At 51.0% G+C, this 25094-nt stretch overlaps 10 protein-coding genes across 10 annotated transcripts; 3 read left to right on the top strand and 7 right to left on the bottom strand.

Annotated features, from left to right (window-relative positions):
- Positions 1-86: 86 nt before the first annotated feature.
- Positions 87-2188, bottom strand: T310_6171 (Permease of the major facilitator superfamily; the record flags this gene model as incomplete). The annotated part of the gene is made up of 6 exons (XM_013471005.1): positions 87-131; positions 221-377; positions 451-881; positions 975-1290; positions 1370-1571; positions 1816-2188. 6 exons carry the CDS (start codon positions 2186-2188, stop codon positions 87-89), a joined length of 1524 nt encoding a protein of 507 aa, XP_013326459.1.
- A 925-nt stretch (positions 2189-3113) lies between these two features.
- T310_6170 (Pisatin demethylase) lies at positions 3114-4482 on the bottom strand (the record flags this gene model as incomplete). Its single annotated transcript, XM_013471004.1, has 3 exons — positions 3114-4046; positions 4100-4135; positions 4417-4482. The coding sequence occupies 3 exons, from the start codon at positions 4480-4482 to the stop codon at positions 3114-3116; spliced, it is 1035 nt and encodes a 344-aa protein (XP_013326458.1).
- A 1743-nt stretch (positions 4483-6225) lies between these two features.
- T310_6169 (uncharacterized protein) lies at positions 6226-6785 on the bottom strand (the record flags this gene model as incomplete). Its single annotated transcript, XM_013471003.1, has 2 exons — positions 6226-6633; positions 6759-6785. 2 exons carry the CDS (start codon positions 6783-6785, stop codon positions 6226-6228), a joined length of 435 nt encoding a protein of 144 aa, XP_013326457.1.
- Positions 6786-7782: 997 nt separating this feature from the next.
- T310_6168 (uncharacterized protein) lies at positions 7783-11407 on the bottom strand (the record flags this gene model as incomplete). The annotated part of the gene is made up of 4 exons (XM_013471002.1): positions 7783-8171; positions 8531-10554; positions 10612-10970; positions 11033-11407. 4 exons carry the CDS (start codon positions 11405-11407, stop codon positions 7783-7785), a joined length of 3147 nt encoding a protein of 1048 aa, XP_013326456.1.
- A 1722-nt stretch (positions 11408-13129) lies between these two features.
- T310_6167 (Transcription factor (SPT8)) lies at positions 13130-15224 on the top strand (the record flags this gene model as incomplete). Its single annotated transcript, XM_013471001.1, has 4 exons — positions 13130-13172; positions 13232-13894; positions 13933-14914; positions 15008-15224. 4 exons carry the CDS (start codon positions 13130-13132, stop codon positions 15222-15224), a joined length of 1905 nt encoding a protein of 634 aa, XP_013326455.1.
- A 797-nt stretch (positions 15225-16021) lies between these two features.
- T310_6166 (uncharacterized protein) lies at positions 16022-17059 on the bottom strand (the record flags this gene model as incomplete). Its single annotated transcript, XM_013471000.1, has 1 exon — positions 16022-17059. One exon carries the CDS (start codon positions 17057-17059, stop codon positions 16022-16024), a length of 1038 nt encoding a protein of 345 aa, XP_013326454.1.
- A 493-nt stretch (positions 17060-17552) lies between these two features.
- T310_6165 (RNA binding protein) lies at positions 17553-18609 on the top strand (the record flags this gene model as incomplete). The annotated part of the gene is made up of 3 exons (XM_013470999.1): positions 17553-18234; positions 18342-18442; positions 18484-18609. The coding sequence occupies 3 exons, from the start codon at positions 17553-17555 to the stop codon at positions 18607-18609; spliced, it is 909 nt and encodes a 302-aa protein (XP_013326453.1).
- Positions 18610-18957: 348 nt separating this feature from the next.
- Positions 18958-20575, bottom strand: T310_6164 (uncharacterized protein; the record flags this gene model as incomplete). Its single annotated transcript, XM_013470998.1, has 3 exons — positions 18958-19438; positions 19506-19971; positions 20050-20575. The coding sequence occupies 3 exons, from the start codon at positions 20573-20575 to the stop codon at positions 18958-18960; spliced, it is 1473 nt and encodes a 490-aa protein (XP_013326452.1).
- A 1693-nt stretch (positions 20576-22268) lies between these two features.
- On the top strand, positions 22269-23687 carry T310_6163 (Ankyrin repeat-containing protein; the record flags this gene model as incomplete). The annotated part of the gene is made up of 1 exon (XM_013470997.1): positions 22269-23687. One exon carries the CDS (start codon positions 22269-22271, stop codon positions 23685-23687), a length of 1419 nt encoding a protein of 472 aa, XP_013326451.1.
- Positions 23688-23941: 254 nt separating this feature from the next.
- On the bottom strand, positions 23942-24984 carry T310_6162 (uncharacterized protein; the record flags this gene model as incomplete). Its single annotated transcript, XM_013470996.1, has 3 exons — positions 23942-24259; positions 24317-24442; positions 24523-24984. 3 exons carry the CDS (start codon positions 24982-24984, stop codon positions 23942-23944), a joined length of 906 nt encoding a protein of 301 aa, XP_013326450.1.
- Positions 24985-25094: the final 110 nt, after the last annotated feature.

The raw sequence follows: 25094 nt of genomic DNA, 5'->3' as shown, positions 1-25094 counted from the left end.
AAAAACTACATCTCGTTATTTTATTTGTTTATTATGTCCCATTCACTGTACTCAGCTCTGTCCCAACCAGTCGGTATGCAATTCATTCACAGGACATATCTGAACCCTTTATTATCGAGCTCAGTTTGGTCCTGTTCACAAAGTTAGTCAGTTGGCCCATCAGCGTAGCAATATCAAAAATCTGTTGAACATTAAGGGTATGGTAGCAAGCAAAACTTACCAGCATCCCCTTCTCAATCGCGTCTTGGTCCTCGGGCCCTGCTGTTATTGCTGTTTCAGTACTGGCAGCTTCGCGATCTCGACGCTTGTTGTCGAGATACATGTAGAGGTACAGGACGATGATGGCGATGAGTTTGACGGCGTAGCCGATTAGCATGCTGTAGTAATATACCAGATTGTTAGTCAGCCATATAATAATACTATCTACTGTGAGAAGAAGAGGCTTCTTACGCAACATAAGCACTATGATACCGCGGCGCCTCACTCGCCTTAAACGTCTGCGGCCCAATGATATTCCCCACGCAATACCCCGTGAAGAGCATCGCGCCCGTGACCTGCTTCTTGGTGTATCCCGCAATGTTGGAGCTGACCATAGTCAGGCTGAGGCTGAACCCGAGCCCTTGGAAATAGCACAGCCAGAGCGCGACCAGTCTCCCCCATTTGTTGGCCTCGGGGAGCGCCACGAGCAGCGCCGAGCCGATGATGCAGATGCTGTTGGCGACGATCATGCAGGTGCTGCGCGCGTGGAACCGGTCCGCGTAGCGAGTTGCGATCATCCCGCCGATGAGCAGCGCGAGGAATTGTACTGCTCCGCCTGGGATCTGTAGGTATTGTGTGCCCAGGGTGTCGAAGCCGAAGGATTGGACGACGATGGATGTGAACTGGTCACGTCACGATCTGGTCAGTATGCAATCCATTCATTTACATAGCCTTTCTGCAAGTAATGAATGTATGTATGTATGTACTGTACGTACGCTCGTCAACGCCGAATTAGGAATCTGCGCCCCTACAGCCATGATGAATAGCAGCCATGTCTTCGGATCCAGTGCGGCCTGTTTGACCTGATACCACTTGAAATGGCGGTTCTTGACGCCCTGCCGGTTGGCCGCCACGCGTTCTACGGCAATCGCTCGCTCGCGCTCAGTCAGAAACTTGGCTGTCGAGGGCAAGTCCGGCAGGACGAGCAGCGACCAGATGCCCGTCGCGACGGAGACGGCTCCGAAAATGATAAAGACGTACATCCACCGGGGCAAGCCGGTTGTGATGTTTCCGACTGCGTAGCCGATCAGACTGTACAGTACATATGTATGCGTCAACCCTAAGTCCGTGTATATATGCTTTTTATCAAGAATGGGGAAAAAAAGCTCACCCTCCAAACATCGTTGCTATGCCATTAGTGCAGTAGTACGCCTCCAACCGCAACGGCTGCTCCGTCGACGTGTACCAGATGCTCATGATGAGGACAAAGCCTGGGTTGACGATGGCCTCGACGAGGCCGAGCAGGAAGCGGTTTGTCGCAATGCCAGCGAAATTGTGGCAGGCGGGTGTGGTCATCAGTAAAGCGCCCCATACTGTTGACAGAAAGAGAGATGGTTAGTTTGGAACGGTCGACTCAGTAGGAGTATTGTAGCGATGGAATGCCTACTTATCGTTGTAATTCCTAGAACTTTGCCGATTGGGAGTCTTTGAAGGACATATCCCGCAGGATACTGCGCAATCAGATAGCCAAAGTAGAAGATGGAGCCTGAACAAAACGCCAAAATCAGCATTTGTGACCTCTACTTTCTTTTTCTTGTCTGTGAATATATGACACACCCAACCATGAATAATCCTGCCCCGTCAGATGCGTCCCCTTCTGCAGCCCATACACGGACGCAAAATTGATCGCATTCTTGTCCAGGTACTGCAGCGTGTACGTCACGATCAGCACAGGCAGAAGCCGAAGGTCGATCTTGCGCAGCACGCGCTTGACTTCCTCGGGCGAGAACTCGGCGTGCTGGTACTGCTTGTAGATGTCGTAGCTGTCGTCGCGGTCTGCGGACGCTGCTTGAGAGGAGGAGTCTGGGAGGGAGACGGCTGAGAAGGAAGCATCGTTCGTTTTTGTCGTTGCGGTTGGTGTGGTTGTGACTGCTGCGACAGCCTCGATCTTTGCATCATCGCCGCTGACAGGGGGAGCTCTGGAGTCCATGATTACATGTATTGCCAGTACTTTATCTCATATCGTTGATGATATATTTCCCTTCTCTTTCCTGCCGTTTGCAGGTACCACTCAACCGATTTGTCTTGGTCGTTTTCAGCTTTATATAATGACACTGTCATCCGCGAGCTGCTGACATTTCTAATAAAAAAAAACCATCTCCATGTGGAGAGCCGTGGCCAATGCGTATTGACACATTTGATTAGCCGGTACTCTGTAAACACGAGAGCGGGTACGGCAGTTGTGCTGCGAGCAAAGCCAAGGTCTGGGGTAAGCTCTCGTATCCATAACAATTAGTTGATATGTCATCCCGAACGAATAACCTGCAAGAGCGTCGAGCACAGAGCATTTCTTCTGACGCTGCTAACGCCGGTCATCAACCGCGTCGTGCCCAGCTAGGCAGGTCGTTTTTGCGCAAAGTCGACGACGTGCTTCGTTCCGCGATCACGACATCGACGCCAATATGGCATCAGCTGCGGATAGCCAATGCATGGACAGGACAGCAATGTGCACATCAGGTAAAGTGTCGGGGTTTCTGACTTCACGTGAATAGCTCTCGAATGAAGACTAGAACGTCGATAATAAAAATAAAAGACTGGTTGCTGGATGTCAACACGATAAAATAAAAGTAATAAATACCTAACTACATACAAAGAAAGATGGTCTCAGCGGAGACTATTTGTCACCGCAAAAGGATAGGGCTTAGGGCTTAGGGTCAGGGCTGTATCTGACTCTGCCTCCTTCGTCCATCCAGAATCAAGAAAGCATGAAGAGAAAAAAAAATGAATGACAGTCAATAATCAAGCTTGGCTTGCCTTGTTCCTCCGCGCAAGTCGAACCTCGATCCCCTGCTGCCGCACAAACCAGCTGTTGTGAATCTTCCACTCTTTCGTCGGGTCCACCAGTTCCATATGATTCACGTCAGTATCTGAACTAGATTCTTCAGCTCAAAGAGAAGAGAAGAAAAGATACTCACATCGTACAGCAATAACAACGTCGGAATGACTTTGTAGACCTCGAGCAGCGCCAGGTTCTTCCCGATGCAGATGTGGCTCCCGGCACCGAACGTCAGGTCGCAGTTTTTCATCCGCTGCAGGCGTTCTTTATACGCCTCCGGGTCCTCGTCTTCCTCCTGCAGCCATCTCTCTGGGCGGAAGCATTCTGCATCCTGACCGTAGACGTTCTTGTCAATGGACGTCACCCATGGGTTGATCCCCACGACGGTGCCAGCAGGGAGGTAGTGGCCGGCGATCGTCACGCCGCCTGGCGGGACAATGCGCTCCAGGGCCATCCCAATGCCCGGGTGGATGCGCATCGACTCTTGGATCACAGCATCCAGGTATGGAAGGGTACGAGCGTCTTTGTAGCTCACAGGGGTGGGCAGGTTCGCCTCGTCGAGCTCCTTCTTCAGCTTCTTGTACACGCGAGGGTTCTTCAGGGTGTAGGAAATCACCGCGCGGAGGACAATGGCAGTCGTGTCCGCTCCAGCAATCATGTTGATCAGCAGGTATGAGATCACCATCCGGTCATCCACGATGTCCGGATGCGTCTTCTTCGCCTCCAGAAAGTGGTCCAGAAAATCCGGCTTGGAGATATCATGCTTGTCCTCCCCCGTGAGGCGGGCCTGCACAAACTTGAGGGACGTGTTGGTGACGAACGTAAAAGCAGGGGGCCCGATGCGATAGATCGGGTTCTTGTCGAAGAAATAGTCCAGAACCGGGATCATGCCGACGGCGGCGAAGTAGTCCATCGCCTTGTCTGCAACAGACATCGTGCCGTCGATGTCGCTGGCCTTATCCAGGAAGCCAAATGGGGTGCTAAATGTGGCCGCCGATGACGTCCCAGGTATCTGGATGTTTCTATTAGCATCTTCCTCAACTTTGAAAGGGAAACCAAACTAACAGTAAAGCAGCCAGTTTGCCATATCACATGGTCTGCCTGCATTCGGGTAGTTGATATGTTCTTCCTCCAATCGCCGACAGAACAGCGAGATTATGTCGTCGATGTGAGGCTCCAGAGGAAGAACACCATTTGTCGTGTAGAACTTTGCGATGGGACGCTTCATGCGAGCATGCGTCTAGGGATCTGTCTCGCCAAAAAGCGTATAGACGATCTTCCCGTCCTGGAGCACGCTGCTGCCGTGATATAAATCCGACTTGAGACGAGACAGGTGAGTACCACTACTGGCTGAGTTAGCATTGACATTGGCATTGACATACCTTCAGCCAATTGCTGTTGACTGCGTAGATGGTCTTGATCCATGATGGATCGTTCAGGCTGACCATATTTGGCCCCATCCTGACTATTGCTCCGTATTTATTATGCAGAGCCCGATAGGTGACCTCCGCACGGCCTTCCACTACGTCGAAGAAGCGCCAGAGATTGGTCCATCTGTCTTCTTGTTAGCGTCACCTTCATCTGAATGTTCCAGCGACTCGTGAAGGATAGTCGTACTCGCCAAAAATGGCCCGGTGATGCCATTTAACGGTGACTTCTGGATCTTCCAAATCTGGACGACTATGAAAAGGAACAACAGCCCGAAGAGGGCCTCTGCAACAGCCGTTATGAAGGCCATGGCAGGCTCGAGGTGGTAGAGTATTCAAGAAACAAATCCTCCAGGTGGCCGAGAGAACAGGGGCGGGGAGTCGCAGGAGTAATTTAACATCGTCCTTACTTATCCCTGGATGGAGTTCTCCAGTGCTGGCCAAGACTGATTCTAAAAAGTCGTTCCTGAACTATGGACATGTACTCGGTACGTACGCACAGTACATACGTACTTCTCAGCTCTGGACAGGTGACGGCTCCACTTCCCGTGCAGTAGAGCTCGAACGACCTGGAGACGGCTGAGAGACATACTGGAGAAATGCCGCTAGCAGCTGTACGAGCCCTCCATGGGTCATCTCACGAGTCACGACGCCCTGAGTTATCATGGGCGTCTGACGGCCAATGGCAGACACTTGCTGCTGCAGGAAGATCGACGTGGCCAGTTCATCTGCTCGCTCTGCCTATATTGATGCTTGGCAGGGAGAGGATGCACATGAAGGAGTGGACAGGCCTTCCAATAGGCATTGACAGGTGGTGTGGCACAAGTCCAGCCCTGCGGCGCAGACAGTTGGCAGACCCAGAACACTTTACCGAGTACGCCGGCGACAGTCATCTTCAGACAGCGACGCGCCAGTGCCCGGGGAGATTCGGGACATCTGTTCCGCCCGTGCAGATTCTTTAGGTCATTGGCAATGGACGATGCCAAGCATCGCCGATGAACGATCGGCGCTCGTTGACAGCGGACTTAATCTGCGGTCTGCAGCCGGGCATTGGCTCGTTGTTCTTCAGTCCCCATCCGAGCGCTATCGAACCGGCGAGCTGGCACAGTTAGGGTTGCTCTGTTTCATATACTTCGTCTACCAGGAGTGCCTCTGTAATTCAGCAGGACCAAGTTTGAGCCGTGATGAAGGTCGTTAATACGAAATAAACCCCAATTCAACTAGTCAGACCCCTGTCAGAATTGCCTCGTAGTCGTAAAAACGTTTTGCTGGATTGGGATGTAGTTCAACATGCCTCTCTTGCTAGTCCAGAGTGCTCCGTAGCTATTCTCAGAAACCCCTGTTGAAGAGAGCCATCGACGAATTGATCGATGAGAGCGAGGGAGACGGATAGTTGTGAGATTTAAGTCACGATGTGTCGACAGTATTCCATACTCTGGTTCTTAATTCGAGCTCAGCGTCTCTGGTCTGCTTGAATGTATGCATTCGTCCGTTCTTTCCCACCAGATCCTCAGGTTCGTTCTGCTCCTGTCTCACGCTTAGGACGTTCCATTGGACGACCAGGAACAGGAACATGTCGCAGTTTGGCGGTCGAGGACCTTTGATCCTCTGGACAATGTGGATGTTCACCATCCTCTCCCTGGTCATGGTCGTCCTGCGACTGTACACTCGGTCCATTCTCATCCGCAGCCCTGGTGTGGATGACTATGTGTACACCTTGGCCTGGGTATGTTGTGGAAGGAAACCTGCAAGAAATCGTATTGATCATGAATGAACGGCCAGATCCTGATGCTCCTCTACACGATCTTCATCACGCTCACCGCCTTTGCTGGGTTCGGAAGGCACATGTCTGAAATGACCATCGACGAGGCGGTGCACGCTGTGTATACGGAGATGATCGGGCAGACCTTCGTCGTCGTCGGCATGACCGTGGCCAAGATCTCCCTTGGCCTTTTCCTGCTGCGCATCGTCGTCTCCTTCTGGCAGGAGGTGGTCTTGTGGATCAACATCGTCGCCATCTCCATCTCGTCCCTGATCTGCGCCTTCACCTTCTGGCCGCAGTGTATCCCGAGTTAGGCAATCTACGATCCACGGGTCAAAGGCACATGCCACATTACAGTCGAGGGACCTGCGATCGCCCTGGGAAGTGAGTCCGATATTGCTCCTGCCGACCTGAGGAAACGTTATTAATTGAACATTCGTTCATTAGTCGTATGCGTTATCGAAGACTTTTTCCTCGCTGCGTTTCCGTGGTATTTCATCTGGGGTCTTCAGATGAAACGAAAGGAGAAGCTTACCATTGCCGGTGGTTTGAGCCTGGGCATTTTGTAGGGCTTCCATGAACTTCACACTTGGATGCCGTCAGCTGACCGCAATGCAGAGCCGGGGTATGCGGAATCTTTCGGACGATATCGCTGCGTGGGTTCAGCACTTCGGACTATACTTGTAAGACTCATCCCCTTCACTCTGTGCTCTGCAGAAAGAAAGGCTCCTAATGAGTCGTTGTCTCAGATGGTACTGTCGACTTGGTTGTTTGGAGCGGGGCCGAGCTGTGCATCACGCTTCTCTGCATCGGCGTCCCCGTCTTGCGGCCGCTGTACAAGGTCGTCATGAAGCGAGGCAGCACAGGCAATTCGGGGAATCCAGACAGCGCAGCGCGGAATCAAAGCTACCGGATGAACAGCGTCAACAATCGTGTCTTTGCCGGAAATTCCATGGATACCGAGGCGAATGCGAGGGGCTACACCAAGAACAACACCAGTGAAGAGCGGATCCTCGGTCCTGAGTACAAAGACAACAAGATCGTGGCCACCAGAGAGGTTACCGTGTCTTATGCCCAAGAAGCACCGGCCGATCAGGAGAGCTTTGACAGTTAGATCTCAAGAGAACTTGGTGCCGTCGGCGGACCGAAAATGGAATCACGTTGGGCTTAAACAGGCTGATACTCCCAGGACTAATTAGCTAGCCCTCTTTGCCGCCTAGAAAGGTGGCATCTTGTTTGTAAACCAGTCACTCCTTTGATCATCGACAACACCTCAAGACACTACTAATATTCTAATATCAAACCCATAATCCCCTTGAAATATTATTATGAAAACCACCTCCATCAGGTGACAGTGCTTCTGTGTCATTCGGAGACTATTTCTAGACTAGATTCTTCCATTCGAAGGTACATGGTCACCTAGCTATCTGATTCTGTCATACCGCATCATTGCTCCATTCTCATCTCACCTTCGACCCGTAGCAACTCTGAATAAGAAAGTGCCGGAAAGGAAAAAGGGAGATACGGCAACGACACTCGACTGTCTACCTTGATTCGTTTCACTCACCGTCATCAAGAAGACTGACCACTGGACGATCATCTGTCGCTCTACTTTTCGGGCTTGTATCCGGATTGAAATAATTCACGTAGCGCTCTCTAGTACCGCCCTTGCCCACGGGACTGTCGGTGACGGCGAGCATTGGCTTTGTTTCTACCTCTTCCTCTGCAGGTTCATCTCCAAACAGGTCTTTCCAGGCTTCCTGATCAAGGTGTTTCTGCATCTCTTCGAGAGCCAGAGCATTGGCCTTCTCGGCGAGCAAAGCATCGTGTTTCTTCGCCCCGCCGTTCGCAAAGTCTTTGTAGCTTTGGATGAATCTAGCGTGTTTTGCATCATCTCGCAGCTTCTCCGAGAGTACAATCGGAGCAGGATTCGGTTTATTCTCTTTGACTGCGAGGGTTTCGCTTGCGACAAAGCCACATTCGCAAGAGCAAGGTCGACCCGCACAACAGCGTTCACGACATGTATGTCCGCATGGAAGCGCTTTTCCACACTCCCGGTTACACCTAACTTGGCTGTGGGGAAAACTGCCAACGGTCAATGTCAAAAATCATGCCGTAAGATTTTTCCTTTCGGGTGTAGATTAACTTACCTGTGACAGCGGAGAGCACAAACATGGCCACAAGGCATCTTCTCACCACACCGGAGTTCACAACCTCCATTCGTCGCACCCCACTGCTTCGGATCTAATAAACCGGCTGATGTCAACGGGGGCCATGGGAGAAATATTCACAAAGGGCTATGCCTACCTTGAACAAAAGTCGTCTTTCCATGCTTGCCGCATGTCAACGGCAGATGAAAACCAAGCCGCCTGCGATCATTATCGTCATTACCCATGATCTTAATGATCTGCCACCACAAGGGGTCCGCATGTGCCAACGCTTGCCCATTGCCGAAGATATAAAGTCCGCGTCTCGCTCGGGACATGGCCACGCAGACCCTGTTCTCGACAGAAAGAAATCCGATCTGGTTTTCCTCGCTGCTTCTGACAAGCGAAAGTATGACCACCTCGTTCTCTTCGCCTTGGTAAGAGTCAACGGTCACCACCTTCACGTACTGGCCTTGGAGATAGCGATTATCTTTTAATAGTTTCAACAACTTCTTTCGTTGGCCGTTGTAGAAGGTCAGTATGGTAATGTCGCTGACGGGGATACCATTGAAGACCAGATGTAAGAAGAAGCCAACGATCATCTGCGCCTCATTGGGGTTATACTTCGATGCAAGACTGTCAGAGCTCTCCGGCCATGTGTGACAGAAGAAGAAAGATCGGATGTCTCCCATTCCAGGCACTTTGGGATATTTCTCAACCGAAGAATGGTCTGTAAGGTTTTCGTAAATGGGAGTAAGCAGTCGTCGAATCTCGGGAGCCATTCGCCTTTGCATCGTGAGACTTTTGAATTCAATGCCATTATGGACGAGTCTTTCGAACATAGACACGTTGAGAAAGAATGGCTCCCCTTCCAAGTCACGGACATGGCAATGCCCTTGCAGTTGTTTATGATCGCCGACAAGAATGAGATGCTGGAGAGATTCAACACAGGAGACAACAACCGGCGCCTCGATAACCTCTGCCGCTTCTTCGATCATGATGATTCGTGGCTTGAGACAAGAGACAAGAGTGCGGTACTTGCTCAAGCCAGTCGTTGTCATTCCAATCAATTTGGCACCTTGAAGTGTAACAAGGTCTCTCTCCCATTTTCCAATCTGCAACTCAACGCTTGACTTTTCATAGCATCTTAATAGCCGCTGGTAGGCCTCAAGAACCTTTCCTTTAGCCAGTTTGCAAAGAACATTGTAAACAGCGCCTCGAATCTTAGCTGGTATTTGCCACAAATCACGGCGCTTGAGATGAGTCTCGAGGATGACTTTCTCTGAGGTGGACGGACTGCTTTGACCAACAAAGCCTTCTTTCAATGGCATATGAAAGCCTTTGAGGGCTTCAAGGTCGTCTTCAAAGCCTCTTTCAGCTTCCAGTTCTTTGAGCTGTTCGTATTCCAAGTCGATATCTTCCTCCTCAAAGCCGAAGCTTTCCTCTTTGTAAACGACATCGAATTTCACCAGACCATCGCCAAGCCAGGTGGCCATAGGATCCTCTGTATGCCCAAGGCCAGAACCTATCCAACCTTTTGCACCTTCTCGCAACGAGTCGCATTGGGCTGGTGTCAACACGCCGTACTCGAGAAAAAACGAAGCAGGAAGTGGACTAGAAGAATTCTCAGCCTTAAAAGGCTGAAGAAGCTTGGTAATAGATTCAATATGGTTCTGGAGGTCTTTCCTAGCAGGTGCAAGAAGACCACCACTCAGGCTCGGCGTTGGATTTTTCTGTCGGATCTCGAACAGCGTACGCTTCCTGATCTCAGGATCTGCGCTTCTTCCGCCAAGACGAACGTAGTTTTTCTCAAAGAGAGAAACGTGGTTGATCAATTGGTCAAGGGCATGATTGGTCTGAGCGGCTATTATGATTGGAGGGTCTCCGACTTTCATGTTGGAAAGTAAGACCTTCAACGCAGCCACCGATACATGAGTCTTCCCCGTACCGGGAGGTCCTTGAACGATAGCCAGGCGCTTGGTCAAAATCTGACGAAGTGCCTCCCATTGTGATGCATCTAGACCGTCTGATGGTGGTTCTGGCCAGTCTGAGAGCACATCAATGTTATTGCAAGGTGCGTCGGAGCCCAGCACAGGAGAAAGATCAACAACTGGATTTTCTTTGACGTATTCTGGAGCATCTATCGTGGCTTTGAGATTGCAGATATGTTCAACCAAAGGGAACCTAGTCGATGTTAGTCGACAACCGAGCTTCATTCAAGCATCATGAAATGTCACAAACCTTTCGTTGGTCATCCTCTGAAGAGCGGTCATGGTGTATCGGACTGATTCATAATAGCCTGTCCTTGGCTCCACCATGATCCATTCTTGCTGAACGTCAAACTGCGCATCTTCAACACGAGCGAAAAAGATATCGACTTGATGTGGCTGTTGCTTGACCTGCTCGAGCGGCCTGGCAGCAACCACAGCGACGACGCATTTGGATTTGAAGTGGTCCTGAACCGGAGAGAGGGCGACAATTGAACCGCTCATCAACCGTCTGGAATATTCCCAGACGATGTTTTTGCCGGCTCGTGCAGTCGAGAATTGTAGCCTGGCGGCTACTCCCTTCGGAGCGAAAGTGACGCCAATGATGTGAACCTAAGAGAGTTAGCAAGTCAGCCATTGTGAGACGACAACGAGCTCGCGACAGGCCTAGATACCTTCTCATAGATGCAGACTTCCTTAGAATCCATCATCAATGGATTCTCCCTCACATAGGCAACTGCATCCCTGAGGGGCGCCAGGGATTCTTCTCTCAGCAGCTCGTAGTGTGCACTGAGGTATGCCTCCCTGGATGGCCAGGGACCAGCGATCTGGTTCGGCATCAGAGGAATCACATCTTCATCCTCTGCATCCCCGGACATTCCCATGACTTCGTCCGAGGCAGGGATCTCTGGTTTAGAAGTCCAACCCTCATCAGCAGCCGAGTAACTCTCGAGGACATACTTGCGTATGTCCTTATTGGCAACCGGGACAGCGACTCCACGAGATCGGTAGCGACCTCGTGGCTGCTCATCTCTCTGGAGATGAGCCATTGTGAGAGGTTTCCACCGGGCAGTACAGCACAGACTTCTTTGGTTGGAGCAAGAATGTGTGGTGGTCTGCAGGTCAAGAAAGAAGTAGTCAGATTGATGTTAGATGAGAAAGGCGAGCATCACAGGAGGAGGAGATGGCAGATAGGATGAAGGGATGTGAGAAGACAGGCAATATTGACAGACACTGGCCATTCACAAGGCTGACCACTGTAGCAATGTAATTCACGTCTTCAAGACATGATGCCTAGGGACGAAAAGACCGTCGCGACGCTGTTTGAATTCACAGCACTCTGACGGAGAATCACTTGTGGGTGAGGGGAGAAAGAGGACGCGGGGAGGGTGGTTGGGAAGAGGGCAGAGGTGAAGGATGTCAACAGATCGAAAAGGGAAGATACGCACCAGAAGGTTCCCTGAGGTAGGTGCGCCCAGTCACTGAGGCCACCACCAGTGAATTCACCGAGTTCCCTGGGTCAGAGCAACTGTCATGCAGTTTTGGATGAGCAGTCACACTCTAGAAGATGCAAGACCATGCCACCTGCATTTGGATGTGAAGTAATTCTTGGGAGGAGAATAAGATTGCTTTCTGGAGAGTCCCTAAAGGCATTGCCAAATATGTAGGCTGAGAAGCAGAGCTGCAAACTGTCAATTCTAACTCATATATGCCTCTTTGACCTCTACAGCATGTATACCCTGCAGTATATTAGCCAGCAACAAAGCTTCCCAGAGTATATGCCATTATCACACCCAGTAGCAGAACAAGAAAAAATTTCACGGGAAGCACCGGGTACCTGCATTTCTGGCGACCTTTCTAGAACCAGAGATAGCAGTCAGCATGACAAGGTTGCAACTTGTGCTCGACATCCGATGCTCACATTGTTGGTAAGTAGACCAGTTGAAAACGAGGATAAGCATAGGTGAGGATAAGCATAGGTGCCTCTGCTTATCTTCTTTCTGACGGTGTGTATTCGAAACTAAGGCAAATCCCAGAACTTGCTTCCGGGAGGTAATTGCCATCTGAGCGGAGAGATCCGCAAAATGAGCCTTATGCCGTGCTGACCTCCAAGGAGCCATTGTATATATTGTATATATTTCCACAAAGAGTTAGGTCTTCGAACGCAAAGTGGGGAGAATAAGACACCTCCCATCGAATATGTAATTGGGAGAATATGGGAGTAACTCAGTGAATTGATATATATTAGACATTTACTTTTTAAGAGAGAGAGAAAGTCATGGGGGAAAACTCTGAATACGGACGTACAGTACTCTGTTGTGTCCGTAACAGGCAGGTGGGCAGTCAGTGTTGCAGCCTCAGGCAGCGAAGCGGAGTACGTCCGGGCAAGACATGAGAACTCCGCTGCAGGCAGAGGTCTCTTCCAACCCCATTCTTCTCATCAATACGCCACAAATTGCAAAGGCTTGTTTTATTCATATCTCGAAGCAGCTAGAGGAGCCCATAGACTTGGTGGCTCGACTTGGAATTCAACATATAGAGTTGTCGTTTTTTTTTTCTTGGCTATAGATTGGAGCACGCGGCACAGCTTTCGATGGTTGATTCTACGACATTGACCTGAGCTCAGGTCACACTTCCGAACACAATCCACGCTTGCGCAATATCGCCCTGGCGGCAGATGCGCAAAATATTACGCGATTAAAGGCGATTCTGTGCCCCTTTTCTTCTTGCAAGGAAGCTGGTAGACCCTGGTGGGATAAGCCATCTTCAAGATGCCTTCGATAGCAGACGATGATGATGACCGCGATATTATCGGTAGGTCGCACCAGTCCCAGCATACAACACACGGATGCTGAGTGAAATTGAACGGCTAGGGTCGCAGGACGGAAGTTCCGACAATGATCTCGACGATCCCATGAGAGACGCGGACGCGGACGCGGACGACGGCGACGGCGACGGCGACGGCGACGGCGACGGTGACGGTGACGGCGACAATGATCCAGAGGTCGACGCCGACCCGGAACCAGACCCCGAGAGTCCTTCAAATAACAGCCAGGTATCAGACGGCGTTGGAGACGCCTCTCAGCAAAACGCCGACGCCTCTATAACCTCGCCGAGAGACCCCAATGCGGCGTCCGATTACCTCGCAGCCTTTCGTCCGACTGTGCGTCCAGAATGCCTCACAGCTTCCACTTTCGACATTGTGCCTACAACGGCTGCTCCTCACAGCACTTCCATCAATGCGGTGACAGCCACTGCGGATATGAGATGGGTATTCAGTGGGGGGTCGGATGGATACGTGCGAAAGTTCAACTGGGTGGATTCGATCAACGGCAAACTGATGTTGACTGTTGCTCAAAGACACCCTTTCGTGGATAGTGTGGTCAAGGCTGGCGTATTGATGACATACTGGGAAAACATGGATGGGAACGCTCTCTCTCCTGTCTACTCACTTGCAGCTCACAGCCAAGGACTCTGGCTGCTTACTGGCCTGGAATCGGGTAGCATCCGTCTTCAAACCATCCGCCACGAAGAGGGTAGAGAGATTGCTGTGTTAAAGGACATACATCGGCAGTTTCGGTGCTGAACCTGACGCCGGACGAGAAGTCGCTTTTGTCAGGCAGCTGGGATAAGAAGGTTCTGGACTGGGATTTGAACACTGGTCAGACAAGACGTACCTTCACGGCGAGCGCTGGGCAAATCTCAGCAATTGAGATTCGTCCAGAATCGAGTGTTCCTGTTCCGCAGGATACCATCGACGTCCACCAAACCAATGGCACCTATTCGTCAAACAATCAAGCGGAGACTTTCGGCTTCATGAACGGTGCGGGCGACCACAAGCCCGGCGACGGCTCCAACCCCCAGGAAGGGTCGCCCGCAGACTCGCTCTTTGGAGGAGCGGATTCGCTTTTCGGCGATGCAGATGGGGCTGTGGCTGACGGGGGAGCCCCGTCAGGTGATGGCTTTAATGAGGAAGATGACATGTTTGGCGGTGGGCTTGCAAACGGGGACCAGCAATCCGGACAGGACGCACAAGGCGAGCCTGGGGGACCAGTACAATCTAATGGGGTTCAGGACCCGGCGCTCCCGTCGATGGATGCGGACCAAAATGCTGCTGGTCCCGATGCAGCGGCGGGATCGAATCCTACGGAGCCGCCTGCTGCGGTGAGCGAACCTGCTGTCAATGGACTGCCTCATGCCGAGGAATTAGAGCCCTCAACCGCTGCTCAGGACACGCAATCGTCAGATCAGACGTCCAACATCATGACAGACCACACCTTCCTCGCATCGTCGATTGACGGCACAATCCGGGTTTGGGACCGCCGGCAGCCGGACCCGGTTGCCCGCATCTCGCCTCGCAATACGCCGCCATGGTGCATGAATGCGTGCTGGTCTCCCGACGGCAACTACATCTACGCCGGCCGTCGGAACGGGACGGTGGAGGAATTCAGCCTGCACAAGGGTCTGCGGAGTCCGGAACGAGTCTTCAAATTCCCTCAGGGCAGTGGAGCCGTGACTGCGGTCAAGGCGATGCCAAACGGGCGACATCTTGTTTGGTAAGTTAATAACAAATAATCCCCTTATCACTCTCTCTGCCTTGTCTTTTGTGTCTGAACTTTGTCCCATATACTAATTCCTATCACCTCCAGCGCATCCCACGATATCCTCCGTCTCTACGACCTCAAGGCCGAACCTACGCGCCACTCGACCGTTCCATTCCTCATCATCCCCGGTCATCGGACGGGTGTCGTCTCGCAACTGTATCTTGACCCGGCATGCCGCTTCATGATTTCCACGAGCGGGAACCGAGGCTGGGAAGGTAACACAACGGAGGTGCTACTGGGATATGAGATCAATGTCCCTTGACGCGGTCGATGTCTTTTTGGTATTACCGGTTCATGATGATGTAGTATGATATCTAAAATTTTGTCTTATTACGATACACATCTAACGATTGTTTCGCTGTTTGTTTGTGATATCGCTTGCGGTTAAGGAGGCTTTTTTTTTTCTATTTTCTTCATTTTCTTTTTGGTGACATGTTTGACCAGTGAAGTACATTGCAGATCTATCTACTGTGCAATCTATAGACGGGAGATAGCTTATTTTAGCACCTCTCTCTCTTCCCCTCCTTCTCCAAGAAGAGGGAGGAGGGGGGAGTAGGAGTGCTTATGTTTAGATTAGGAGCGAGTGCATAATGTATTCTACAATTGGAAAATACTGGAAAAATTAAAAAAATGTTGTGCTGTCTCATCGTAGCATCCGTCCATTCATTGCTTCATTCATCGCGCTCGTCTCTGAGTTATCGTACATAGTTATTGCCCATCAAAGATCTTCCACTGGAGTATGTAAATAGTGCTCACGCTGAAATTGCAGAGAAGAAAGATAAATAAGAGAAACCAACTCCTATAACACCTCCAGGCCAAGTTGCATTGGCCTACCCGGAAAACCAAACCAAGCAAAACCAACAGAGAGATCTAATGCGTATGCGTACCCTTTCATGACGTTTTCCTCTCATGCATAAATATTGTCGTTGCCTTGTGAAATCGACTCATGGATCATGAAACGTGATCGTATCATAGACGACTTGATCATCGAGAGCGTCAAGTATCAGTAAAAAAAAAGTTTCAGCAGATGTGTAGATGGACGGATCAGATCAAATCAAATCAAACCCTATCCAAGTCTAGACCCTCGCACACTTCGTACTGCTCTTTCCTCCACTGGCCGAACCAGCGATTGTTCTCCCATCGGACGTGACCCTCGTCGTCCTTTTCGAAAAACACGTACGCAGGGCCATCGTCACCGCGGTCTTGAAAATCTGGTCCGACCACCAAATCGCCGAAGCCGCGCAGTGCCACGTTCGGGATATGCGTGCGGGCTTCGACGTGATCGCGGACGTTGTTCACCGTGATGAGGTAGACGGGAGGTAAGGTCGGGTCTCGTTCCGCGCGCAGAGGCATGGGGATCCAGGCTTCATTGTTGAACGACTCTGGTCGGTTCTTGTCGTATTTCAGCGGGAGAGGCCGCGAGAGCAGCATCTTGTCCAGTTTCTGCGCGTCCAGCAACAGGCCCGGTGTGCGCAGATACAGCACGCTGTCGTACTGCATGAACTGGATCTGGCCCAGGCGCAGCAGCTTCGAGTCTGTCAGCTTGTATCCCTGTTGCGCCACTATCGTCGTGTCGATGGGTAGGAGCCAGATGTCGTATTTTCTGCTGGCGGCATGCAAGAGCGAAAGTGCCGTGGAGACGTCCTCATCCTGAGACGACACAAGGTCCCATTCCTGCGGATACAGGAACAGACGGTCCTGGACAGCTGAATTACCAGCAGCTAGCTTCTTGAAGAACAAAATCGCGGAGCAGATGTCAGACGGATCCGGCGTGGAGAGAAGCTGCAGATAAGCATAATTGCCTGGCGATCCTGCGCCGGTCAATTCCTCCGACAGCACCTCCTGTTCGATGTTGTTGATGTTGCTCCCAAACGCCCTGCCGCTCTCATCGTCTGAATTAAATGTCTCATATGTTGCGTCTCGTCTTAGTATCGCTCGCGGCGTGGGCGTCGGTATGGGTGCCCGTATGGCCTTTTGTATGTTCCGTACCGAGTGCTGCTGAAGCGCATAGCCAGACAGGAAGAGGAGGAATGTGGACATGCAGATCACACTTGACGTGACGATCACAGAAACTGTCGAGGACGTTAGGAGGACCATGTTGGCGGCATCTGGAAATCGCAGAACGCTCGATCAATTGAGCTTGGAGAATGGAAAACGTCCACTGTTGGAGCACCCAGACTCAGAAACAGAAATTGTCAGTCACCTGGAATAGCAATAATCAACCCTGATCGAGATCCTTGATCCCAATCCCTGTCGATGCCTGCGTATGCATCGCGAGATGCGCATGTTTACTCTGGCGTTGTCCGGCGCAACTATCGATAAGGCGGTGTGGCGCGCGATCGACCGCCTTCGTCACACCGCCCGCCAACCTTTCTGCCAGACCCGCCATTTAATTTTGCTGCAAGACAGCGCAGCGAAACAAGTACACAGCAGAAGAGCCTCTCCTGTTAGTCCGATTGCACTGTACTGCGATACTGCACCATTGACATTTCTTCTGTCGGGAGCGGACACGGTCGTTCATTTGCCACCGCCGCAGACTCGCATTCGAACAGTGGCCGAGAGAACGCGAACTCGATAGAGCTTCACGACGATGGCCACCCACCGCGCCGACGCCAGTAATCTGCTCGACAATCGAGGCTATTCAGGCCCGCTGATCCGCGGCGTCAACCCCGCTACGTTGTTCGAAAAAGCCGTGCGCGATCGGATCACCGACTCGTACTACTGGAAAGAACAATGCTTCGGCCTAAACGCGGCGACACTGTGTGATCGTGCGGTGGAACTCAAGTCCATCGGAGGAACCTACGGGGCCAGCCAGAAGCCGACGCCGTTCCTCTGTCTGGCCTTCAAGATGCTGCAGCTGGCGCCGGAGCGGGAGATCGTGCTGGAATATCTCAACTTCACGGATCCGGGAAGCGATGCGGAGGATGCAGACGGCGAACCAAACGAGAATGGAGCGGTCGTCAAGGCGCGGGGCGACTTCAAGTATCTGCGCGCTCTGGCCGCGTTCTACATCCGACTGACTTTCGATCCCGTCGATGTGTACAAGACCCTGGAGCCGCTCCTCCTGGACTACCGGAAGTTACGGCGCCGGATGCGCGATCACTACGTCCTGACTACCATGGACCAGTTCGTGGATGACCTCCTCACCAAGGACCGTGTCTGTGGCACGAGTCTGTGGAAGCTGCCGTCCCGGCAGCAGCTTGAGGACTTGGATCTTTTGGAGGAGCGGATAAGTCCGCTGGCAGATGAGCTGGAAGAGTTAGATAAGGAGAGTGAGGCCAGTGACCACGATGAAAGCAGCCAGGGGGGCCGAGAGAGTGATCGAGAGCCGAACGACGCAGAGGAGGATTGAAAGGACTGCACATAAACAACCAACCAGATAATCCTATCAGAGACATTTCCGGTCATAGGTTGTGTTTATCACATCCAGGATGCGGTGAACACTCATCCTCTCTCCGTCAAGGAAAGACGATATTCGAGGTTCGCTGAAGGGAGATGCTGCAACGTATCATCCCGTCCAGCACCACAAGACCGGAACGACTACTGGCGCGCAGGCCGCTCCTTGGGACGAAAACCAAGAAGTCGAATTCAAACTGCTTCGTATTACCCAGGCTGATACGCGGCACTCGGGCCTGCTCTCGAAGTAATATCAAAACCTTGGAAGCAAAAACAGGGTCTACGCTCAACGAAGTCTCTGTGTGAATAGAGCTCGCCAGATTTAAAGCTAGCACCGCAGCAGAAAAGGATGAATTGAGAAGAAATGTAGGATCTAGCAAATGATTTTTCACTACCTGGAATCCGATTTGCAAGGCTTTTCTTTTCTGCAAGTGAGAATGCGGAACTATGCTGTAACTATATACTATATCACACACGTCACACGTAAATCGCTCAATAGTCTCAAGAGAAGGTGGAAAAAAGAAAGGAGGGATGCAGATGTTTTTGAAATAAGAATTAGCTGGCAGATATGTCAAAAAGATAGAAATAGGAAGACTCATTTAATACCCCTGCTGCCCGTGCCACTTCTCCTCCCAACCCCGGAACCAAGGATCTTCCTCAAGGGTCGACACCTCCCAATTCTTCTCCACGACGCCCTTGTCCTCCTGCTCCTTGGCCCATTCCTCCAGCTTGGGGAGCACGACGTGTTCGACGTGCCAGGTGTTCTTGTACTCCATCAAGTTCCGCTTCCCTTCTTTGAGGATCTTGGCCAGCAGGGCGGGCACTTTGGGCTCGTCGCGGAACTCGGTCACTGGTGTGAAGAGGGCCTTGAAGTTGAAGACGACGCCTGCAGAGAGGGGCAGGCGGCGCAGGGTCTGCCAGTCCACTCGGAGGTAGCAGTCCGTCAGGCGGAGGTTGGGGTTCTGGGATAACCGGTGCAATTCGTGCGGATCGCCTGGCGGCATATACAGTGGTTGCTCCACCTCGAGGCCCCAGGAGCCACGCTGAATGGGCTTGTCCGCTGGCATTTTTACGAAGAACCTAGAGACACGTACACAATCTGATTAGAAGAGGCATTATTATAACTAATATAAATTGGCATACACACCGATCCATAGAGAACTGCATCTTCTCTTTGTAGTCCGGAATTGGCTTGTGGATTTCATGAAGCGGGAGACCGATCTTCATGCCGACGTTCCATCCCAGCGAAGAGCAGATGACACCAGCGCGGAAGAAATAGTACCCTGTCTTGTCATCCCGCATCATTATGGCGAAGTCTTCAGGCACATTGTCCATGAGGATCTCCAAAGGATGCTTGGAGCGGATGTCCTGTTCCGTCCCCAGGATCCGGTTGGTGAGAATGCGATTGTCCGTCAGTGAGAAGTATTTTGGATAACGGGCGCAGATGAATTGCAACACCATCTCCATCATCTCTTTGCAGGCCAATTCCGATCCCGGAAGGTAGCTGAGCACTGCATTGCCGTGTTTGGCATACAGACCCTTGCGCTGGGCGATCCGCTCCCTGTACGTGTTCTCCAGTTCAATCCACCAGTCCGTCTCCATCTTCTTGAGCGCTATGAAATATATCGTTTTAGTTTATGCACTGACACAGGGCGCATTTCTCATGGCGATAGAGAGATGAGTCCACATACACATGGTTTGATGATAAGCCCATCGGAAAGGACGATACGGTCGCGGGCGAGCCTTGTCGATATCAAACTCGTAATACGGGTTGGGCAGGGGCACGCCGCTGAGCGTGGCATAGTCAGGAAAGTTGCCCAGCTCTTTGATTTCATGCACTGAGAACCCCGTTGGTGTGTATCGATCACCATCTGCTGTCCGGTAATCTGCCGTCATGGGAAGGATATGCTCTCTGATTTTTTTCTCGTTGACTTCTTGTGCCGCAGTCCGAGGCCGTTTTCCCTCGATCCTCGTTAGGGCCTCTCGACGTGGGGGAGGCAACACATCACTGTAGATAGACGGCGAGCCCGTCGCCGACTTCTCTGGAGAGATGGATGGCGGTTGTGTCCTTGCGGTGGACGACTTGCGCCCACGAAATCTGACATTCCTGACGAGCGCATCTCTCTGCGACTTATTCACGGCCAGACAAGTCGCCGTCGTGACAAGTAAAAAGAGTCCAATTACCCATTTAGGGTCCAGTACGTTCAAGAAGTCCATAGTTATCGCTTCATGCGTTGAAGAGAACCTCAAGCAAATACACAAAACAACGGCAAGCCAGAGTATTTCAAGGAAGAACTATCATGCTTGCAGAGATGAGGCCCTGGGACATTTAAGCAAATCCAGCAGGTATCCCTGCGCGGCAAGATAGCAAAGACGCCCAAGAAATCGAATGGATCCAATGCATTGATAACTAAGCCAGCGAATACCCTCAGGGGGGACCTTCGACGTCCCATTCCATGCTTTTACCACATTTGGTGAGAAGATGCATTAAGATAAGAGCAGCGATAAGCCGGTACCTATTCTCTGAACTAATAACAGGCTAATCAGTTATTGTCTTGTGAGGGATCCATGTCGCTGACTGACGGTGAACAGGGTACCGGCAGCCCCAGATGATAGATCCGGTGGCGATCGCGAGCTAGAGAGTTGATAAGGGTCTATACGATCCATCAGTACAGAGTACAAACGCGCAAGTAACGCACTTCTTTCCCGGCCAAATAATATGGTCTTTATCATCATTAGATTTGAGAAAGACCGGGACTGTATCCTGACAGTTGGATACGCTTCATTGGAGAGACAGTTACTCAGCCGGCAGAAGGGATTTTTGGTTCTTCTCATTGGAGCAGAAAATCCCTGACCAGAAAACAGCGGAAAACGGTCTTTTGCATGAAATGAAGCTGGAGCGAGGACGAACCCTGGTTGTTGGTCCGCGGGATTGGTGTTCCAAAATAGGAAAGGCGGGTGTCAGGTCCCCAAAAGGGTAAAACAGTCCAGGCCCGCTCCCTTTCGTTGTCGCCTCACTGCAAACAAGGAGAAAAGAGCAAACAAAGAGAGACATCTCAGCATAACTCCAGAAAAGTCAAAGGATCGTCCTACCTGGGTATCCTCGATCAAGTCGGATACACTCATCACTGGGAGAATGTTCCAGTAAGAGGCCGTTAGGGCTTTTGAGCACTGTTGGTATGGTATCAATCGACCAAAACCACTTCTTCTCAATAAATGCTGACTTTACAGTGTTTTTAGCCAAGAAATTATGCACAAAATCTGAAGACAATGAAAAAGCAAAGGGGAAAGCCTTTGTGCGGTGCTCGTCTTGAAAGATCCTTCCTCGCTCTCTTTCAAGGCAGCTGAGACAATAATATATCGGATGATGGCTTCCGTTTTGGATTTTTCTCTATGCCAGAATCTCCAAGGACAAAGTCTTCGATTGCTTGGAACAATATCATTGTTATGTCGTCTTATAAAAACAGAAATTCTACTTAACTGTCAGATGCTCTGAGACAACACGGCATTCACCACTGCCATCCAGGCATTAACAGACAAAAGGTGATGGAACTACACAATGACTTTCAATCCTAGTTATACCCTTTTATTCTGTGAAAGGATTGGCCTTTTCCTTTTCTTTCTTTCTTTCTTTTTCCTTTTGCTTGTTTGTTGTCTCCGTACCCGTCATCTTCCCGCCAATTTTCTATCCTTGTCGAAAATAGCCATCAGGTACATGCATAACGATTTCCATTATTCCTGGCTATATCTCAGTCATCGCCACCTATTATATATTTTCATGATCTCTCACCTACATACGCGATCACCATTGAGTCTGACCTAGGAGATTCAAATCGACCACCGTTTCGAAGTTTCGATATTACTTCCTGCGAGCTTGTGAATTCTTATCGTCACCAACTAACAAATAGCCATGGCCACTTTCTCCGACCTATCTCCAGAGCTGATCTTGCGTGTCGCAGACAATCTCGAACACCCCGACGTGAGTAACCTGTTCCGAGTCAGCTTCGCTCGGCCTTCACGCACTCGTCTGACTTTTTCTGGTCTACCCCCCGAACTAATCCTGTGCATCGCAGACCGTCTTGACTACAAGGATGTGAGCCGCCTGTCGAGAACCTGCGCCAGATTTGCTCGGACCCTGCGCTCCTATCTCCGTCGAATGGGTCTGAAATTGGCGCTTCCCAGCCAGGAAGAGTATCGGAAATTTATCGATTTTGATAGATATCCTCCTACTTTGCTGGCTCGTGACTCCTCCATTTCAGAACCCCGTGCATTACTATGTGAAGCAGTGAGCGATGGGAACATTGGTGCTGTGCGCAGCTTTCTCGACCTGGGGATCGACCCTGATTCGTTCGACCTTCACGGCTACCGGTTGCTGCATCTCGCCATTTTCAACTCCCAGAACGAAATGGCCAGATTTCTGCTGAGGAGAGGCGCCGATCCGTCCCTGGCCATGGTCTGCGATCCGCGAGCGACGCCCGTGTACTGCGCCGCGATTAGCACCGAAAATGAATTGGTTCGTGACCTCGTCACTGCTGGCGCGAATGTCCAACAACCGGGCTTGATCCACGCAGTGGCACGACATTGTGACAGAGAAACCGTGGAGCATGTAATTGCATACGGCGCAGATATCTTTGAGATTAATCCCCAAACAGGCGCTAATGTCCTACACTCTGCAGCTAAAAGTGAGCACTGGCCCGTCGTCGACTTACTTCTATCTTGCGGCCTGAAGGATGAGATCAATGCCACAAATAACAACGGTAAAACGCCCCTGTTGAAGGCTCTGACATACGTCAATGAGGAATCCGCGCTGACCTTGCTGGACGCTGGAGCCGATGTCAACGTCGTGGATCCAACTACCGGCAATCAGCCTCTGCACCTTGCAGCATATTCGGGAATGAAATATGCTACGCCCATGATCCTTGAAAAAGGGGCACATATCGATGCGGTCGGATGGAATGCTCGAACAGCCCTGCAGATGGCCGCCAGTGGGCCTTCAGCCGAAGTTGTCGAATTGCTAATCGACCACGGGGCAGACTTGGACCACACAGACAACGCGGGCCAGACAGCTCTGCACATCGCTGCCACGGATGACAACGGCGACCAGGTGCCGATCGTGAAGGCCCTTCTCAGAGCGGGGATCGACGTTGACGTGCGGGATGCCTTGAATATGACAGCACTGGAGGTGGCCCGGGATATGGGCTTTTTGCATGTCGCTTACATGATCGAGACTGAAGATCCTTTTGCGTTTGACTGGCTGCCGCCGGGGGGCATACCAGGGAACAGATCTGCGACGTGGGACGAGTTCCTCCGGAGGCGATATGGAGTGTGACGGACGTGAGAACGGCCCTCTTTCTCTCTCTACCTCTCCCTCACTTTCCCCTTTTCTTTTCTTCTTCAATTACTGATCATTTGAGCACAGGTAGACGTTAGACATATCATAAATTAGGTCTTCAAGAATCATCTATTCAAGTGCTTTCATATATTGATCCATCTTTCTTCAATATTTTCAAGATTTATATGCCGTAGATACAGCACATAAATGTGAACAAGTGCAGCCTCTCTTATACACCGCTAATTCTAATCTCAGAGCCAGGCCTGCTTCTTCTCAATCGCAAAGTCGCGAAACTTCCGAGGCGTCCTGCCCGTTACCTTTTTGACTGTGTTGTTCAGCCTGTTCTCTGCGCCGTGGGCGATTGCCGTATCCATGGCCGCCAGTATCGCGGCATAATCTTCAGGAATACCGTTTGCAACGATGCCAGCAGCGAGCTGCTCTTCTGACAGGTTCACGTGGGTGATTTTCCGGCCTAAGACATCGGAGAGAATGGCGGCAACCTTGACGAAGAGACATGTCAGCAGGTTACAATTAAAAACTGGAAACGACCATAGGATGTAACCCCAACCCTGCAAGAAACAGAAAACAATCTACCTAAACCAGACACAATAAAAGTGTGAACTTACATCATCATAAGACAACAACTCCTGACCAAGAATAACATGCTCCATGTCATGAGACTTCTCATCGACCAACGCGCGGGACGCCACGGCCGCAATATCGTCCACAGAGACAAAAGGGATTTTCCCGTTCTGTGTGGCGGAGTATATCTTGCCGTTATTTTGATCGTGAGCTGGTGTGGGCCTTCAGAGAAGTTTTCTGCACGTCACACTGTTAATGAAACAGACGCAATATAAACACTTTTTCTCGACACACCCATAAACCACGTCGGTCTCAAAACCGCGTACTCCAATCCCTCGTGCTCTGTCGCCAACTTGAGCAGATAATCGTGCGCCTGACCCATCATGGGGCCTCCTCGCTCGAGGGAACTCGCGCTGAGGAGTACGAAACGCCTAACACGTTTTTCTTTGAAGGCAAAGTCGATAAACGCCTTCATGGGCGGGAACATGTCTGTGACTGGGGGAGCGACGATGTAGACGGCAGAGATCTCACCATGTTTAAATGGCTCTCCGTATGTCTTTTCATCAAGCCAGTCGAAGTGTATCTGGGGATAAGGGCACGAGTTTGAAACGGAGCGCGAAGCGAGCACGAAGGGGATATTGTTCTCAGAGAGAAGGGAGGCGAGGCGGCTGGAGGTTTTGCCCTTGCTGCCGCCTAGAACGAGAGTCGTCATTTTTGTTGTGGTTGAGCTGTATATTGATGGTAGCAACGCGATGCTTTAAGTTTTTGTATGTATGTACAGATACATTGAAATGAACAGATCGCGTGTTGGGTTCGAGAGGA

Source organism: Rasamsonia emersonii (genome assembly GCF_000968595.1).
Source record: "Rasamsonia emersonii CBS 393.64 chromosome Unknown ctg1118621760369, whole genome shotgun sequence".
In the NCBI taxonomy this organism is placed as follows: Eukaryota; Fungi; Ascomycota; class Eurotiomycetes; order Eurotiales; family Trichocomaceae; genus Rasamsonia; species Rasamsonia emersonii.
The sequence above is the reverse complement of the archived record's forward strand: the minus strand, read 5'-3'. Positions and strand labels throughout refer to the sequence as shown.